This window comes from Onychomys torridus, chromosome 1 (assembly GCF_903995425.1).
Source record: "Onychomys torridus chromosome 1, mOncTor1.1, whole genome shotgun sequence".
Classification (NCBI taxonomy): domain Eukaryota; kingdom Metazoa; phylum Chordata; class Mammalia; order Rodentia; family Cricetidae; genus Onychomys; species Onychomys torridus.
In genome coordinates this window covers 126,934,761-126,951,804 of record NC_050443.1, presented here as the reverse complement: position 1 = coordinate 126,951,804, position 17,044 = coordinate 126,934,761, and the positions used below count along the sequence as shown (strand labels likewise).

The following is a 17,044-nucleotide window of genomic DNA, read 5'->3' as shown; positions in this document are numbered from 1 at the left end:
CCTGCCACCCATGCTGTGGGTGGCACCCAGCCCTTAGCCCCTGATGAGGACAGAAGCCCATGTCTTAAATACATATCCCCTCTGCTTAATTAACATGAGGCCTCCTCCATGGTAGATAGGGCCCTCAGTGAAAGAGGAGGAGGTGGGGCTGGGCCAGGCCTGAGCTCTGAGGTGTGAGTTGAGGTGGCTCATTGTGTTGATGAGAAAGGACTGAGGTGATCTGGCTGGAAGTTCTCTGTAGGGCCCAGTATCTGTCTGTCTGTCTGGAAGTGTCCATCTCTAGGTTTCTGTGTGTATCTATGTCTGTTTTACAGGAAGCTTCCCCAGTGTATCTGGATATGTTTCTTTGTGTCACAGGTCTGTCTTGGCTATGGATCTGGAAGCTTTAGGATTGTTCTTTTGCCAGTTTGGGTTCTAAGTGCCCACCTGTACTCACAGCCTCCTGCCCTGGTGGTGGTAGGGTCTCTCTTGGTTATCACTTTAACCTGTTTTAGAGATACCTCCATGACACCTGGTACGGGCCCCAGTTTCTCTGTGGGAAGGGATGGGTGTCTTAGTCTGAATATGTGTGTTCTTATGGGTGTATATGTCTCTGGGTATGCAGGCATGAGTAGCCCTCTCTGAGGAAATGGTGACTTTGTGGGGTGTGTGTGTGTTCCTGTCTGTGTCAGAGCATGTGTGATCAAGGGCACCTGTCTATATTAGTCATGTAGAATGAAGTCTCTGTGTGTTAGGGCAGGGTAGAACATGCAAGCATGTCCATCTGGAGGATCTCCTCAGGACTTTGACTCTCCTTTGAAGCCATGTTTTCCGGCCTTGCAGCTGGAAGGTGACAACATCACTCTGAAGCCCCGGCCTTCAGCTGACCTGTCCAACAGTAGTGCCCCATCTCCATCCCACAAGGTCCAGCGCAGTGTCTCTGCCAACCCTAAGCAGCGACGCTCCAGCGACCAGGGTATGTGCTCTTGGGGGCAGCTTTCTCCTGGGACTTGGGTAACAGCTACATTTCAGTCCTGGCTCAGCTCCTTCATAATAGCTTGGCCATGGGCAGGTTAATAACTTGCCTCCACTTCCGTGAAGTGGGGCTGTGCTGGTCAGAAAGGGCCAAGCGCGCAGTGGGTCTTCAGGCAGACCCCTCCTCTCAAACGTTTCACATTTTCCCCGTAGCTGTCCCTGCCATCCCCACCTCGAATTCCTACTCTAAGAAGCCTCAGAGTAATAACGCAGACATGAAGCGGCCTGAGGAGGAGACTGGCCGGAAAGCCAGCAGCACCGTCAAAGTGCCTGCCAGCCCTCTGCCTGGCCTGGAGAGGAAGAAAACCACTCCCACCCCCTCCACAGTAAGCCTTGAGCTAACACCCCCAGTCCTGGTCTCCCTCCTGTCTTCCTTGTCGAGGCCTGGCCCTCGGCTGTCCTTGAGCTTACTGTAGAAAGTAGGCTACAGAGCGGCTTGGGACAGGGGCATCCAGTGGTCCGGTGAGACAGTTCTTGCCCTCCATTCCTCACAGAACAGCGTCCTCTCCACCAGCACAAACCGAAGCAGGAACTCCCCACTTTTGGACAGGGCCAGCCTTGGCCAGTCCTCCATCCAGAACGGTAAAGACAGGTGAGTACCTGGACTGCCTGCCCTGCCGGGGGCCACTTCTCGCAGTGAGCAGTGACTCCTGTTGGTAGCCTCATCTTCCGCCTCTCCAGAGCAGTGTCCCAGGAGTCCTGTCCTGACCCTGTCCAGTCCAGCCGTCCACCCTCCCTGCTCCATGCCATCCCTCCTTCCTGTCCTTCCGCTTCTTCACCACACAAAGTCTAGAATTGCCCATCTCTCTAGGCACCTTCTGGCTTGGTGTTTGGGGCCCCAGCTGAGGACAGGACTCCCCAGTGAGGGCTTTCTTGTGGCCTCAGAAGCAGAGTTCCCTCCTTGCCTGCCACCTTGCTTGGTGTCTTACATTCCTGATCCCACCTCTTTGAGCCTAATGGAAGTCTCTCCTCAGCAGTATCCTGTTCTTTGTATAGAGGGAAGATCCTTGTTCTCACGTTTCCTCAGAGACCGTGTGGCCTCGAGAGTCAGCTGCCCTCATTTTTGGTTTTCTCTTCCCAGGCTCTGGCCTCCCTGGCTGCTTACTCACCTTGCCCTCCACTTGTAATGGCTCATCTTAGCTCTCCCTGGCCTGGAGCCGCTCCCTGGGCCTGACCTGCACCCACTGAGGCTACAGCTCTGCCCTGCCTGCCCTTGCCTCCTAACCCAGGCTCTAATCTCACCCTTAACCCGGGCCTCTCCGCTGCTTTTGTCTCCTAGCCTAACCATGCCAGGGTCCCGGGCCTCCACGGCTTCTGCTTCCGCCGCGGTCTCTGCGGCCCGGCCCCGCCAGCACCAGAAATCCATGTCTGCCTCCGTACACCCCAACAAGGCCTCTGGGTTGCCCCCCACGGAGAGTAACTGTGAGGTGCCTCGGCCCAGGCAAGTGTGCTGGGGTAGTTAATGCACTTGTCTCCAGCCTGTCCCACCCACCCCTTCCCTAGAATATCTTCCCACCTAGGGGACCTGCTGCCTTTTTGTCATCTTAGTGACAGCCAGGAAATAGAGGACACAGACAGTAGTAATGCCCTTCTTCCTCCAGCCCCCTCAGGACAGGCGGATGGGAAGCTGTCCTGAAGCTCCAGAGGGAAGGCTTTTTGTCCCATTCTGAACCTTCTCAGCTTTCCCTAGGGACAGTCATGACGCTCTTGAGGGTTCTCGTTGTCCCCACGCAGTTCCACGCCAACTCTCTCAGCCTGTACTGCTTGCATACATGGGTCCTCCTCGTCTCCCTTCCCTCCTCCCCAGACCATCTCACTACTGTCCTCGGTGGTCAGTCCTTCCCTTCTGTGTCCTCTGTGATGGCTGCTTCTGCCCCAACATTCCCCCATCCCCATCCCAGGGCCTGCATGTGCTCAGTACAGTGGCTCCCTGTACCTGACACGTGCCTTTGCCCCTGCCTCTCTTCCCATAGCACAGCCCCCCAGCGTGTCCCTGTCGCCTCCCCCTCCGCCCACAACATCAGCAGCAGTGGTGGAGCCCCAGACAGAACTAATTTCCCCCGGGGTGTGTCCAGTCGAAGCACCTTCCATGCTGGGCAGCTCCGACAGGTGCGGGACCAGCAGAATCTGCCCTACGGTGTGACCCCAGCTTCTCCCTCTGGCCATAGCCAGGGCCGGCGGGGGGCCTCTGGCAGCATCTTCAGCAAGTTCACCTCCAAGTTTGTCCGCAGGTGAGAGGGGCTGGGGCCAGGCCTTCCCACTTGCATGGGGGTTGGGGTGGGGACAGCAGAGCTGGGCTTGGGGCCTCAGCAGAACTAAGAAATAGGGTTGTTCTCAACATCTTAGGCACCTAGACTCATCCTCTTAGGCCTTTCCCCAGCTCTTCTCAGGCACCCCTAATTCGATGGCCCCAAGCAGATGGGCGATGCCGCCTCCTCTCCAGGGGAGTGTGAACTCAGATGCTAAAATAAAAGCCCCCTCTTCTCTCCTGGGTTCCCATGGAAACTTATATTTGGTGACGCAGCTGCAAAGTCATGAGGCATGAGCCAGGCTGGGTTGACAAGATTTTCCTAGTCTATTCTTGCCCCTTTGACCTCCTTCCCTGTTCTCCCTCCCCCAGTTGATTGTGTCTGGCTCTAACTATGTTCTTCTGCCCCAGGGCTTCCCAGGGCAAAGCCCATAAATGAAAAGGCTGTGAGGGCTGCAGTGGCCTCCCCTGCAGCGCCAGGGTCCCAGTGCCTTCCTGGCCTAGACCCAGGTGGGGAATCTCTTCATGAGGCTTCTCAGGCCTGAGCCCCCATCACAGAGATGAGTGGCCTAAGGTGGCTCAGCCCTGGGATCTCCTGGGGTACTCTGTCCCTATTCAACCCTGGAGTCTGTTCAGAACCAGGTGGGGCTTTTGAGAGCAAACCTCTCTCCACCCCTGCTGCTTGTCCCTTCACCTATCCAAGCCGCCAGACATAGGCGAGGCCGCAGGGCAAACAGAGCTGAAGTCCAGGACTCTGGTCTCGCTGAGCGGCTCTTCTAAGACTGGGGAGACCCTTGAGCCTGGAAAGCCCGCTCCCACCTGCTTATCCACATACCGTCTTGTTGGTTTTTTGTTTTTTGTTTGTTTGTTTGATTTTTTTTATTTCTTTTTTTATTTTGTCTTTTTTTGTTTGTTTTTTTTTTTAGAAATCTGTCTTTCAGGTTTGCCAGAAGGTAGGCGTTGAGCCCACTCTGTGTGTATGTGTCTGTCTGTCTGTGTCCTTGTCCTGCCTCTGTCACTAACTCCTCTGTTGGCTGATGCTTCCTGTCTTTCTACCTTGTGTATGTGGACTTCCTGCCTGCTATCTTAAAGGGATGAAGACTTGTCTGTTGGGGTCTCAGCCCTAAGCTGACTGTCCCTCACACTGGCGGGACTTGGAATACATGTTCTGAGAGGACATTTGGGTTCCTCGCAGCAAATGGCTCTGAAAGTGAGAGGCCTCCCTTGGTCTGCAGGGCATGTCCTCAGGAGAGGAAAGGAGACCTCAGGGACTGTCCCTTTAAGATGGTCTCCTGCCCACCCAGGTCTGGTCACCTTGGGCTCCCTTTCTGGCCCTTTCCCTGTTGTGTGCATGTGCTCCAAGTCACCTCACGGGGTTGAGGCATATCTCATCGGGGTGCCCTGGGCTTGCTGAACCTCAGGCTGTGACCTATCTCCCCTGGACTATGGCATGACAGGACTTTGGAGTACTACAGGGACATTAGGGTCCCTTGGCTAGCCTGACTCCTCCAGGCCCCGAAGCCTTTGCCTCATAGATGTAGTAGAGCGCCCCCTTCTGGTAGGTGCTGCAGAACTGACCCAGCCCACCCTGGCACAGCATCTGGACGCTTATGCCGCTCTCCTCTGGGCTGTTTCCTCCAGATGTCGCCTGAGCCTGCCAAAGAGCCAAGAGCTGGATATTCTCAGGCAGGGGTCATTCTGCTGCCAGGCCCTGGTGGAACAGCAGGAGGCCCACACCCTGCTCCTGCGTCTCCCTTCCTGGGATAGAGCCTGGCTTGTTCAGCCTGGCCTTGTCCTCTGCAGGCCTAGGTACGCCAGGTACTGAGCTGCAGACTAAGGGCCAGATTGGGAGCTCTGGATTTGCCTGGCAGGTGCCTTGGCTCCCCAGATGAAGGCGAGATGGACCAGATGGGATCTTGAGACATTCCTACCCACACACCCACCCCACCCCAGCTCACTGCATGGCTGGCAGGGCCTGCCCCATAGGGGCCTGGAGAGAGCAGCCAGAACCCTACCCTTTGCACCCGGGCCCTGCTGTCAGTGTGTGTGTTGGCATCTGTGTCTTGTGTCTTCTACTCCTTTTACATGTGCTGCTGCTGCTTCGTCTGCTCCTGCTCTCTCCTCTTTCTTGGCCCCCCTCTCCACTGCAGTCCCCGAACCCCAGCTCCACACACTCATCTTCCTGGCAGGAGCTGGAGAAGCCGCTCAGCGGGGCCAGACCTCTTTCTCACCTCCCTAGGGCCCTGCCCAGCCCTTGCCTTATGTGAACAGCCAGCCTGGCAGCCAGCAGTAGGGGAACTAGCCACACAGTGGCCTTGCCCACTGGGCCACAGGCACCTATCCCAGGTGTCTACCTAACAACTGCAGGTTCTGACACAGTGAACCTCTAAGAGGCTTTCACAGTCCCTCTTCATCACCATTCTGACGCCCGGCTATTGGCACAAAAATTTGCTCCCAGCCCTGATTCCAGTAGCGATCTTGAGCCTGACTGTGGGCTGGAAGGGAAGCTACTGGTGCTGGGCTGTGTGCTGGGTACATGTGCCTGCTCAGCCACACCCTCCTCCCCCAGTGCTGGGGCTCCTTCTATCAGCACAGATCTCTGGGAATGTGGGGAGGGACAGCCCCTGCTGGGGTTCCCTGTCAGAAAGGGGCAGTCAAGCTGCCTGTGTGGAGCACTGCCAAGCCATGTTGGCCTGTGGATGACTGGCAACTAGCTTTTGGGTTTGGGTCCCCCCCCCCTGCTCTCCCCCCACTGGTGGCATGTCCCCAATGTCCCCAGACCCAACCTCGCCTGGGTCTGCAGGGTGGAAGGAGCGAGAGAACCCAGACTAAACTCTCCCTCGCTCTGTTTTTTGAGGAACCTGAATGAACCTGAAAGCAAAGACCGAGTGGAGACGCTCAGGTGAGAGGGCTGGGCCAGCATGACTGACTGGCCCTGCCCAAGCCACCGGGCTCGGCACAGCTCCTGCTTCTCCTCTCTCCTGCTGCCGCCGCCGCCACTGGCTCTTTCTCTGGCAATTCCGCCCTGCCCCCCTCTTGGGGGCTCCCTTTCCTAGGAGACTTCCCTTTCCCACGCCCTGCTCAGTGGTTCTGGGCCCTGCTCAGGTCCTGGTGCATTGTGCAACCGGAGCCCTGGCAGGCAGGGCAGGGTGCTCCAGGTTCCCACCCTTCCTGGCCTTGCTGCTCAGCCTCATCATCCTCATGGAGGACAGTCTGCTTGGTGTTGCTCAGTGCACTTGTTTCCTGCCTGATCCCCCAAAGAAGAGAACCAGTTAACAGCATGGAACTGTCACCCTACCCTAGCTGGGCTCTTGTCCCCCTCCAGCCTGGGAGACGAGAGCCAGAGGCCTCGCATGCCCCATGTGCCAGGACAAGGGACGCTGCCCTCTTCCAGCTGTGCCTGCTCTCCTCCCTGCTCTCCTCTCTGGCCTCAGGGTCCGTCTGCCAGGGTGGTTCTCTCGTGGGTGGGATGCCTCAGCCCCCATCTTAACGCCTCCCTCTGCCCTCTCCACAGACCTCACGTCGTAGGCGGTGGAGGTAACGACAAGGAGAAGGAGGAGTTCCGGGAGGCCAAGCCTCGTTCCCTGCGCTTCACCTGGAGCATGAAGACCACGAGCTCTATGGAGCCCAATGAGATGATGCGGGAGATCCGCAAGGTGCTGGACGCCAACAGCTGCCAGAGTGAGCTGCACGAGCGGTACATGCTGCTGTGCATGCATGGCACGCCAGGCCACGAGAACTTTGTGCAGTGGGAGATGGAGGTGTGCAAGCTGCCCCGGCTGTCTCTCAACGGTGTCCGGTTTAAGCGGATATCAGGCACCTCCATGGCCTTCAAAAACATTGCCTCCAAAATAGCCAACGAACTGAAGCTTTAACAGGCTGTCGGGAGGGGGGCAGCAGAGACCCACCAGTGGACTTGGCTGCTTGGGCCAACCTGCATTCCCCTGGAGAAACTGCGGGATGAATTGGTGTGTCCCCCTGCTGGCACTTGGCCCTTCCAGGTCCTTCTCAGTTCTTCTCTTCCATGTCTGTGGGGGAAGGGAAATGGTTCTTCCTCCCTCACATTCACCCACCCCTGCCCAAAAGTCCCTCCTTCCCCTCTTCCCTACAGGAGGCAAAGGAAGGGGAAGGGGGGGGGCAGGGCTCCCCCTCGGTACTGCGGTTGCACAGAGTATTTCGCCTAAACCAAGAAAATTTTTATTACCAAAAAGAAAAAAAAAAAGAAAAAAAAATCCCAGCGGCCACCTTTCCTCCCTGCCCCATTGGGACAGTCAAGACTGGATCTGTGGGGTTCCTGGGAAGGTGGCTCAGGGCTGGAACACTCTCAGGCAAGAGTGGTGGAGTTCCCGGGCAGGCCCTCCGCCAGGCCCACTTTGGGCTTCTCCCCTCTCCCCACTTCTTTCCCCTCCAAGCAACCCACCAGAGGTGGCCTTCCCTTGCCCCCAGGCCCTTGGGCTACAGGCCTTTACGCTGGGGCCCAGTGGGGGTACTGCACAGCCTTGGCGAGGGTGGGCGGTGGGACCCTGGCTCCCTCCATACCATATCCTCTGCTCTCCTTCCCCAGAGCTGGGCATTTCTTTCCATGAGCTGCTGTGGGGATATTTGTTCCCTCCTCAGAAGTCTGTGCCATCTCCCACCTTTCGGGCGGAAGGCAGGCAGGGCTGACCCCAGTACTGGGAGAGGGAAGGGGGCTGGGCCGTGGGCTCTCAGCTTCCAGGGGGCCGCTTGGGAACAGGGACACCGGCTTCTGGGTTCTGGGCATCTTTGTCTGAAAGCACAGCCCCTCACCACCACCACCCCACTGCTTCCCCTCCCTTGGCAGTAATCTGGGCACCGTTCTCATCTCTCAGCCTTGCCTTTTCTTCCTGGCACTGCTGCCCTCCTCTCAGGAGACTGTCCAGGGCCTCCGTGGCTGCCTGGCGGAAGGCTGGATTGGGCAGCAGGTCCAGGAGTCTCTGTCCTCCATAGGGTAGGGCAAAGTGACTCCCGCTTGCTAACCTCCGAGGCCAGTGTGTGACTGGGTGGCTTAGGCGCTTGGCTGGTGGTGGCCACTGCACCCCTTAATTTATTTCTCTGCTGTTTCAGTTCTTGAGAAATTGGGGGAGTCTTACAGAGGCTACCCCTCCCCTCACCTGAGTTGTATATTTTTTTTTGTGATGGGTTTTATTTTTTATTTTATTATTATTATTTTTTTTTTTTTGATTTACAATGACTCCACTCCCAGCCCCAGTGTCGTGTGTCACCCCCTCCCACCCGTTCATCACCTTGGCTTCCAGACCAGGCCAGACTCTGCCACATGTTGAGTCCTTGGGTTCCAGGAAGGGACCTTGCCAACCTCAACCCTCTGGCCCCATGTTCCACTGGCTATGTCTCAGACCAAGGGCTCCTCCTTCCCCCCTCTTGCCCTATGGAACAGCCCGGGTGCTCCAAGGGGGCCAGGAGGGCATGGCTTGGCTCCCAGCAAATGGGGTGGGGGCCGGGGCACCCAGGCAAGGCGGCCCCTCCCTGCCTAGCCCCCTCTCCCCCTACCCTGCACTTAGTTTCTCCTCTGGATCAAACACGTAATAAAGAGAATGTTTGGAATCTGAGCTGCCACCTCCTGTTTCTTCTCCCTGCCCGCAGGGACTCAGTCCCCGCCCCTGTGAATTGGTTACTGTCTTGGTCCTGGGAGAGGCCAATACTGGGTGGCCAGTTCCCTTCCACCCTCACAAAGACATGAAGATGCATACATTAAGAGGTTGCATTTATTTCTTCTTTAAAAATGTTGAAAAATAAACCCATGTCTGTGTTAAGTCCCCAACCCTCCTTTCTCCAAGCTTGGGGGTGGACAAAGTGGCCCCCCACAGCTGCTCAACGGTCTTCCTACCAGGTCTCTGTCTCCCCTCCCCAGCCCCTCCCCACTGCACCTGACTTATTGCTAAAAGGAGGGAAAGGTGAGTGAGGCCAGCTAACACCCCAACTGCCCTCTTCCCCACCCCCATGCTGAAGTCACTACCCCACACAAAGAGTAGGCTCCAGAGGCCAGGCCCTCGGCAGGCAGGCAGGCAGGCAGGCAGGCAAGGAGGCAGCCATTCCAGTCACAGCCAGGAAGCAGAGTCCCTGCAGGCCCTGAGCTCTAGCCCCTGGCTGGGGGTTGACAAGCTCAGCTGCCAGGAACGCATGCAGAACCCACAGGTCCAAGCTGTGCCAACTGGCAGCTCTGGGTCTTTGAAAGACCTGGCAAAAGCCCTAGTCCCTTCTGTCCTTAGTGATGCTAGAGATATCCAGCCAAGGAGCCTCTGGGCAATGACGGATCCAGGGCTCAAATTGAGGGTGCAGGGGGCTCCAAGGGGGCTCCAATCAGGGTAGGTGGAGGCTGAGGACCAGGGCGGGCACTGTGGCGAGAGGCAGCCAGGGCAGGGCGGATGAGAGGTGGTGGGGGCTGGTTGGGGGCCAGCCGGGGCTGCAGGAAGCGGCCCTGTTGCAGGGGAGGTGGCTGGCGGAGCAATGTGGGAGCTGTGGGCAGAGGTGGCCTCAGCAGTGGAGGGGGCTGGGAAAGTGAGGTAGGTGGCGGGGGCGGGGGCGGTGCAGGGGGTACTGATCGGGGTACAGACGTTGATACAGAGGTAATCTGGACCTGAGGGGAGAGAAAAGGGTGATTAGGCTGCTCCCACACATGCTGGGCAGCCCTAGAGATTGACCTCTCCTCTCAAGACTGAGCCCCCTGCTTCTCACCTCATCATCTTCTAGGGCTGGTGCTGGCCCAGGAGCCCCTCGCCTGGCCTCTTCCATGGGGGCTGGAGCTGCAGGCGCCCCATCCTGCTCAGCCTCCCATTCCTGCAGCACCTCCTCCAGGTTGAAGCGGCGACGGTAGCTCACAAAGAAGGTCTTCACTTGGGTCAGAGTCTTGTTCCCAATCACCTCCGCAATAGCCCCAAAGTCTTTGCCATATCTACGAATAGCTGTGAGGATCAAAAAGGGCAGCAGACTGTTAAATGCCCCCCAGAACTATTTACTTCCCTCCACTTCAACTCCTGGAAAGGTTAAGAGGTCTCCAGGGTTCTCAGTTTTCCATACTGCCTGACCCACCTTGTACAGCCAGAAGTTGCTCATCTGTGGTCCAGCGGGAATTGAACTTGGTACTGGCCTGAAAAGCAAGGAATATAAATAACTATTATACTGAAAATATGTAAAGGGAGGGAGGGGATAGAGAGATGGTTCAGCAGTTAAGAGCACTGGTTGCTCCAGGAGAGAACCTGTCGTCAGTAGTTCCCAGCACCTACATGGAGGCTCACAACCATCTGAAACTCCAGCTCTAGGGTATCTGGTGCCCTCTTCTGGCCTCCATGGACAGCAGGTATACATGTGGTACACTTACAAAGATGTAGACAAACACTCAACACGTGAATAGAAATAATCTTTAAAAGTATGCAGGCCAGTGGTGGCGCACACCTTTAATCCTAGCACTTGGGAGTCAGAGACAGGTGGATCTCTGATTTTAAGGCCAGCCTGGTCTACATAGTAAGTTCCAGGACAGCCAAGGGTACACAGAAAAACCCTGTCTAAAAAAAAAAAAATAAAATAAATAAATAAGTATGTGGAGGCTGGTTATAGATGTCTCAGCAAGTAAAGGCTTCTTCCATCAAACATGATGACCTAAGTTTGATCCCTAGGATCCACAACATGGAAAGAGAACCAGCTCCTACAAATTATCCCTCCAACCACACATGCACTATGACAGGTCCCATCTGACTCCACCCCACCCAAGTTAATAAATGTGAAACATATGCTTCCACAGGGCGGTGGTGGCACACACCTTTAATTCCAGCACTCAGGAGGCAGAGACAGGTGGATCTCTCTCTGTGAGTTCAAGGCCAGCCTGGTCTACAGAATGAGATCCAGGACAGGCACCAAAACTACACAGAGAAACCCTGTCTGGGGGGGTGGTATGCTTCCTAGTCAGACCCCTCCTCATTTTTGTCCTGCCTTTAGGGAAAAACCCCCTTTTGTACTCAAAGAACATAACAGCCTTACCTCAGGGGGGCGGAGAGGGTCTATGCCACCCTCCAGTGCTTGTCGGAGGCTGCTATTGGTCTGCTTCATGCTCTGAACCTAGGCCAAGGAGAAAGGAGCATGGACCTCTGCATCCTGGGAAGGACCACCCCCTCCCCCAGGTCCTTTCTCCCCCAGTAGAGCACTGGAGACTGCCACCACCATCCAGCCCATTCCTCCGTCAAAATCATAGGACACTGATGATTTGCTCATGTTGGTGGGACATTTTTGTTTGATTGGGGTTTTTTTGTTTTGTTTTTGTCTTTTTGGTTTTTTTTGGTTTGGTTTGGTTTGGTTTGGTTTGGTTTGGTTTGGTTTTTGTTTTGTTTTGTTTTGTTTTGTTTTTCAGGGAACCACAGCCCAGGCTGGCCTCAAACTTGCTATAGAGCTGAGAACTCCTGATTCTCCTGCCTCTGCCTCCCAAGTGCTGGGATTACTAATGCTTGCCACAGCACCCAGCTTTCTTACTTGAGACCAAGTCTTGCGGCTTGCCAAGAGGCCGAGAGGTGGAAAAGACAGGAAAAAGTGCTTGCCACAAAGCCTGATGACTTAAGTTTGATCCTCAGAACTCACGTGAAGGTGAACACGTGGCACCTGTGCCCATAGACGTATCATATACACATACATACATCTTGCATACCCTTAAAAGGTACTTGCCACCAATCCTGACCCAAGTCTGATTCCCAGGACCTAACTAGTAGAGAGAACCAACTCCACAAGTTGTCTGACCTCCACACTATGGCATGTGGGAGTCTGGGCCCCTCGCACAAAATAATAATAACAAAATAAATGAGATAAGGTCTCACATATCCCCCAGATAGCCTCAAATTCACTATGTAGCCAAGGGTAGCCACCTGCCTATGTTTAAAGTCTACAAGAGCTAGAGAGTAGCTCAGTTGGTATTGCTTGCCCAGCATGCATGATCCCCAGAACTTCATAAATAGAACATGATGGTACATGCCTGTAATCCTAGCACTGGAGGTGGGGGTTGGAGGCAGGAGTCAGAAACTCAAAGTTATCCTCTATTACAGAGCAAGTTTGGGACTAGCCTGGAATACATGAGACCCTGGTTCCCCACTCCCACCCCAAAAAAAGGCCAGGGAGCGGGCCAGACAGGCAGGTAAAGGTACTAAAAGAACTTGCTACAAAGCCCAACAACTTGAGTTTGCTACCCAGAACTCAGGAAAAGGCAGAAAGAACAAACCATGTGAACACCAAGGCACAAGAGCCATGCATCTATCATACATACATGGGCGCGCGCACACACACACACACACCAGAAAAGAATGTCAAGTTATCCTGAATCCCTGACAGTGGGACAGAGACAAGCCAAGCACTGCACCATTTCCCTTACACCTCAGCTGTCCCAACACAGGTCTCAGGAGCTGATGATGCCCTCTGCATGGCTCCCTTTCCTTGGGCCCCCACCTGGCGCTTAAGAGAGATGAGCTGTGAGTCGAGACCTCGGAGTGTGAGGTTAGCAAGGTCTGGGCTTCCTGATACTGCAGTGAGGCCTTCAGGACTCAGGTACATGCCCTTGGGTGGACGTCTCCGAGTTCGAAGTGGGTGGTGGCGGTACTGAGACACCTGAACCTCCTTCTTCCCAGGACCAGGCCGTGCATTCAGAGGTCGAGATGGCAGAGGCTAAACGGAGATAAAGAACACTGTGTATGTCTGAGGCCGAGTTGAGGGGTGGCCAGTGCAGAGCAGCTGGGGACCTCACCTCTCGCTTGGGGTCTCCAGTGTCTGGCTCTCCCTCACTCACAGTTCCTCGTCCCTCTTCAAGCTCATCACTGCTGACACAGGGCCAGGGGGAAAATGAGGGAAGGCCCGACCCAACACACTGTCAGCCCCTGCCCCCTACCAACAACCCCCCCCCCCACCTGTCTTCTTTGTCCTTGCGGCCACCCAGCCGCCTGGCCTGCCTGTCCATCACACTAGTTCGACTTCGGGTCTTCTTCCAAGAGTAGTAATACTTCACCAGGCTGGGGATCAGCTTGTCAGGTAGCTGGGGAGGCAAGGCCAGAAACAGGAGTCCACCTGAGACTCCGGCCCCAGGTAAGCTGCTTGGGACTGAAGGGCTGAGGAGCACTCAATGGGCCTCGGACACAAGTCTTACCATCTGCTGAATCCGCTGGAAGCACTTTCCATGGAATCCAAAGGCCTGTTCAAATAGCACCTTATCCTCTACTGTCCACTCATCAGGGAAGGGGGTGAAGTTGGCCAGGTCAGCCAGGGATTTCTCCACATCATGTTTATGCCACAGAAGCATGCCAAGTGCCTGGCCCAGGACAGAGGCAGTTCAGGTCCTGCCACCCCGGTACTGCTCTACCCTGTCCCACTCCCATCGCTCAGGACCCCCAGCTCACCTGCTCAATGTTGTAACCATGCTTCTCCTTGGCCATGGCAATGTACTTGTCAACTGCAGGGGGAAGGACTGGGGTCACAGAGGGTAATCCCTCAAAGCAAGCACCACTTGTCAGCCTACAGCCCCCTTCTTTATATTGCCCAGGCTGGTCTCAAGCTCCATGGCAATGCTCCTACCACAGACTTCCATGTAGATGGGGCTAACGCCCACTTCTAAGGAAGTGCTGGCCCGGAAGAGCAGGGCTCCTGCCCCCAAGACTGAGGCTGAGCGGGTCCACACGACTCACGTTTGGCATCCGATACGCAGTGGTTGGGTGACCACACCAACATCCCCTTCAGCTCCTTGTTGCTATAGCGCGCTGGGCTCTCTGAAAGTCAGAAGAGCAGAATTGGCTTTGCAGCACTCACAGGAACAGGAGACCACTGAGCAACACAGTCAAGCTGGGAGGTAAGGCCCAGAAGGGAAGGAGGAGCACAGATTCCGGCAGGAAGGCAGAGCAGGAAAAGTAACAGTGCCACGGGGCCACCCACCCCGCCCACCGCCTGTCCCTCAAGCAGGAGCCAGCCAAGAGTTCCCAGGTGGGGCTGCAGGCCAAGCCATGGGCCTCCACCCCTCCCTCCATGTCTGTCCTGCCACTCACCAGGCTTGCACTCCGGAATTACTGCTTGGTAATTGGTTCCAACGCGGATCATGCTGTCTGTGGAGCCAGAGGAGGCAGTCAAGACTCCAGTGAAGTGGGGGGAGAATATGGCGGGGGAGGTAGCTGATCTGGAGTTCTCCTTTCTGACCACTCAGGGCCCCCACCACCCAGGAGACTCACTTTTCCCTGATGGTCCCCCCAGCAACCCTCCAAGACGGAGGGGACTGGGAGAAAGACCCTGCCTAGTCATGGCCATGGGGGGGGAGGGGGTTAAGAGGACAGTTTAAAGCCCAGGCCAGAGCAAAGTGCTTTGTTCTGGCTCGGGGGTGGAGGCTTGGAGGGCTACCCCTAGACCTGGAGTGGTCCCTGCGGGGAACCTGGGGCTCCTCCCCACCACATGAGCTTCACAGCTCCGCATGGAGGTGTCTTTTCAGCCCCTGGCCCCATCAGACCTCAGTCCCTGGCAAGGTGGCAAGGTATACGGGACCCAATCCATCCAAGAGAGGCACCTTAAGCTCCCTCAGAGACTGAGGGCAAAGGGGAGGTGGGTGGCCAGCGGCCCAGGCTGTAGATTCCCCATGCCGGCAGCCCCAGGCATGAGAAAGCAAAGGCTGCAATTCAGGAGCGGCAGAAACCATCTGTGGTTCGCAACTCTCCCCTCCCCACCTCCCGTGTCCCCTCCCCGGACCAGCGCGCCTTTAACCCTAGGCCACCGGGCTCACCGTGCGAGTGCTCCTCCTCACTGCTGTCATCCTCCGAGTGCGGCTGTCCGCCGTTGGGTGCCGTCTTGGCCCGACTTCGGGACAGGATCCCGGAGCCCGCACTGGGCTTCTCCATCACCGAGGGCATTACCCCGCCCGGCTGCCCCGGGGGGCGGCGCGGGAGCCTTTGGAGAGCGTCGGAGCTTGCCGCGCTTGCCTCGAGTGCTGCACCCGGCCCGGCCTGGAGAGGTCGCCACTGAGGCTACGAGAGGCGGGAGGTCAGCGTGGCTAGGGTCCGAGAGGTCGGGGCCCCGGAGGGCTGCCCTAGCGCTCACTGCGACCCCCACGGGCGAGGACGGCACAAAAGTTTGTGAAGAAGTGGGGGTACGTGGAGGACGGCACGGCCGGGGGCACACTCGCTCCGTGCGCCCCTCGGGGTTGGGGCTCCCCCGGGAGGAATCGGGGCGCGCTGCCCTCGGGGAGCCCCGGAGCCGCGCCGCGCGCCTGCCCACACCGTTCGGCCGGCGAGGGCTGCCTCGCAGTGGCCGCCGCTGCGGGCTCCGCGCCCCTCGGCTGTGCCGAGGATGCCCGGTCCCCAGTAGGGGAATCCTGCCCAGCCGGACCCCACGGCAGCCACGCCAGCCCGCGGGGGCCCTGGCGGCGGGACGGCGCGCACGGCGTGCGGCGCTGGAGCAGAGTTGCCGGGAGGCGGGCGGAGCGCAGCCGCGGGCGCCGCCTCGCACCCTCCCCGGCGCGCTCGCTCGCCCCGCCGCGCTCGCGCTACCGCCGCCCGCTCGCCCGCTCTCCGCCGCCGCTCGCTCCTCGCGCACACAATGAAGCTGCTGGCAGGGAAGTAGTGCCGGCTGCGGCCTCAGCACCCCTCCCCCAGTCGATGCCTCCGCCAGCTGAACATCTGGCCCTGGGGTGGGAGGGAGGGCCCGGGGGCGGGGCCTAGGGCCGGGGCTAGACCTCCAGGGGGTGGGGTCAGGACCAGGATGGGGCCCGCGGACCCCCCCAGGGAGCGCCCCTCGTGCCTCTGAGCTCTCAGACTTTGCCCCTGTGGGTAGACCTCAGTGTCCCCCAGGAGGAGCCCCGGGGTCAGCCCCACCCACAATCACACCGGCTCCACACACTAGTGGGCTCCGATTACTGTGGTCTGCCCCGGGGGCCCAGAGGCCGCCTGTCCGCCCGCCCGCCCGCCCGGGTGGAGCCCAGCTTTTCCTTCCATTTCTCTTCCTGCCAAGGAACTCCCTGCCCCCCCTTCCGCAGGGGGACCCCCCCTTTCATGCGCCCTTGGGGGCCAAAGCGGATGGGAGGCCGGACAGGCGCGAGATGAATTTCTCCAAGAGCTACTGGGCCGGAACCTGACTCCTGCTGGATCTGTGGGTCCCCAGGGGTCACCCTTGTGTCTCTTAACTGCTGCAGTTTGCGCCCCAAATCAGTGGTGCCAAAGAGGAATGGGCATGGAAGCTATAGGCAAGGTCTGGGTTGAAGGGGGCGAGCTCCCCACAGGATTCACTGTCACCCCAGCTGGAAGCAGCATCCCCCTCCCCCCGGACAGGCATGGGCAGAGTGACAGACAGGGAAGCCGGTTGGGAGGCACAGACGGAGTTGGGGGAGGGGGTGGGCAGAGACTTTCAAAGCCAGACCCAGCCACCCTGCCAGGCACACAAAGAGCCAGCGCACTCACCGGCAGCTCGAAGCCTGCGAGCTGCGCCTGTGCCCGTCCCCGCCGCCTGGGGCACGTGCTGCAGCGCACACAGGCCGAAGCCCCCGCCCGCCGCCCCTCCCACGAGGAGCCCCGGACTCCTGGACACGCCTTGCCCAGGCACACCCCGCTATGCCCAGACCGAGCCTGCACTCTCACCCTCCTCTCCCTTCCCTTCCTTGGCCACTCTGTAATCAGGTTCCTAAATTTAGAAGCAGCCCTGGCCCCAACCGGGGATCCCCGCCCCCACCCACTGGCTGTGGCCGACTGGCCGGGGTCCTGTGGTCAGGCCACGACCTGGCTGGGGCGTCCTGTTCCTGGGGGTTCCTTGCCC

At 57.8% G+C, this 17,044-nt stretch overlaps 2 protein-coding genes across 5 annotated transcripts in view; one reads left to right on the top strand and one right to left on the bottom strand.

The window, feature by feature from the left end:
- Window positions 1–8,850, top strand: part of Mark2 (microtubule affinity regulating kinase 2) — a 68,606-nt gene extending 59,756 nt beyond the window's left edge. The window contains exons 12-19 of one of the 4 annotated variants that reach the window (XM_036203747.1): window positions 823–955; window positions 1,168–1,340; window positions 1,509–1,606; window positions 2,294–2,455; window positions 2,988–3,245; window positions 4,189–4,215; window positions 6,120–6,164; window positions 6,777–8,850. In XM_036203747.1, the coding sequence (XP_036059640.1) occupies window positions 823–955; window positions 1,168–1,340; window positions 1,509–1,606; window positions 2,294–2,455; window positions 2,988–3,245; window positions 4,189–4,215; window positions 6,120–6,164; window positions 6,777–7,137 (1,257 nt within the window). In that variant the 3' untranslated portion in view covers window positions 7,138–8,850. The remainder of the gene's footprint in view (window positions 1–822; window positions 956–1,167; window positions 1,341–1,508; window positions 1,607–2,293; window positions 2,456–2,987; window positions 3,246–4,188; window positions 4,216–6,119; window positions 6,165–6,776) is intronic. The other 3 variants (XM_036203764.1, XM_036203757.1, XM_036203772.1) reach the window with 3 other exon arrangements.
- A 138-nt stretch (window positions 8,851–8,988) lies between these two features.
- On the bottom strand, window positions 8,989–15,934 carry Rcor2 (REST corepressor 2). The gene is made up of 12 exons (XM_036203784.1): window positions 15,024–15,934; window positions 14,302–14,358; window positions 13,948–14,028; window positions 13,663–13,715; window positions 13,413–13,574; window positions 13,177–13,301; window positions 13,017–13,086; window positions 12,722–12,937; window positions 11,276–11,353; window positions 10,331–10,388; window positions 9,977–10,203; window positions 8,989–9,878 (listed from the first exon to the last, which is right to left on the bottom strand). The coding sequence occupies exons 1-12, from the start codon at window positions 15,148–15,150 to the stop codon at window positions 9,564–9,566; spliced, it is 1,569 nt and encodes a 522-aa protein (XP_036059677.1). The 5' UTR covers window positions 15,151–15,934; the 3' UTR covers window positions 8,989–9,563.
- Window positions 15,935–17,044: the final 1,110 nt, after the last annotated feature.

Bases quoted from the DNA above. Each gene is read 5' to 3' on its own strand.
- Rcor2 (XM_036203784.1), bottom strand. From the start codon at position 15,150: ATGCCCTCGGTGATGGAGAAGCCCAGTGCGGGCTCCGGGATCCTGTCC. The intron at 14,359-15,023 runs GTGAGCCCGGTG...CTGGCTCCACAG, and splicing joins TGAGGAGGAGCACTCGCACG to ACAGCATGATCCGCGTTGGA. The intron at 10,204-10,330 runs GTGGGTCAGGCA...TGATCCTCACAG, and splicing joins GCAACTTCTGGCTGTACAAG to CTATTCGTAGATATGGCAAA.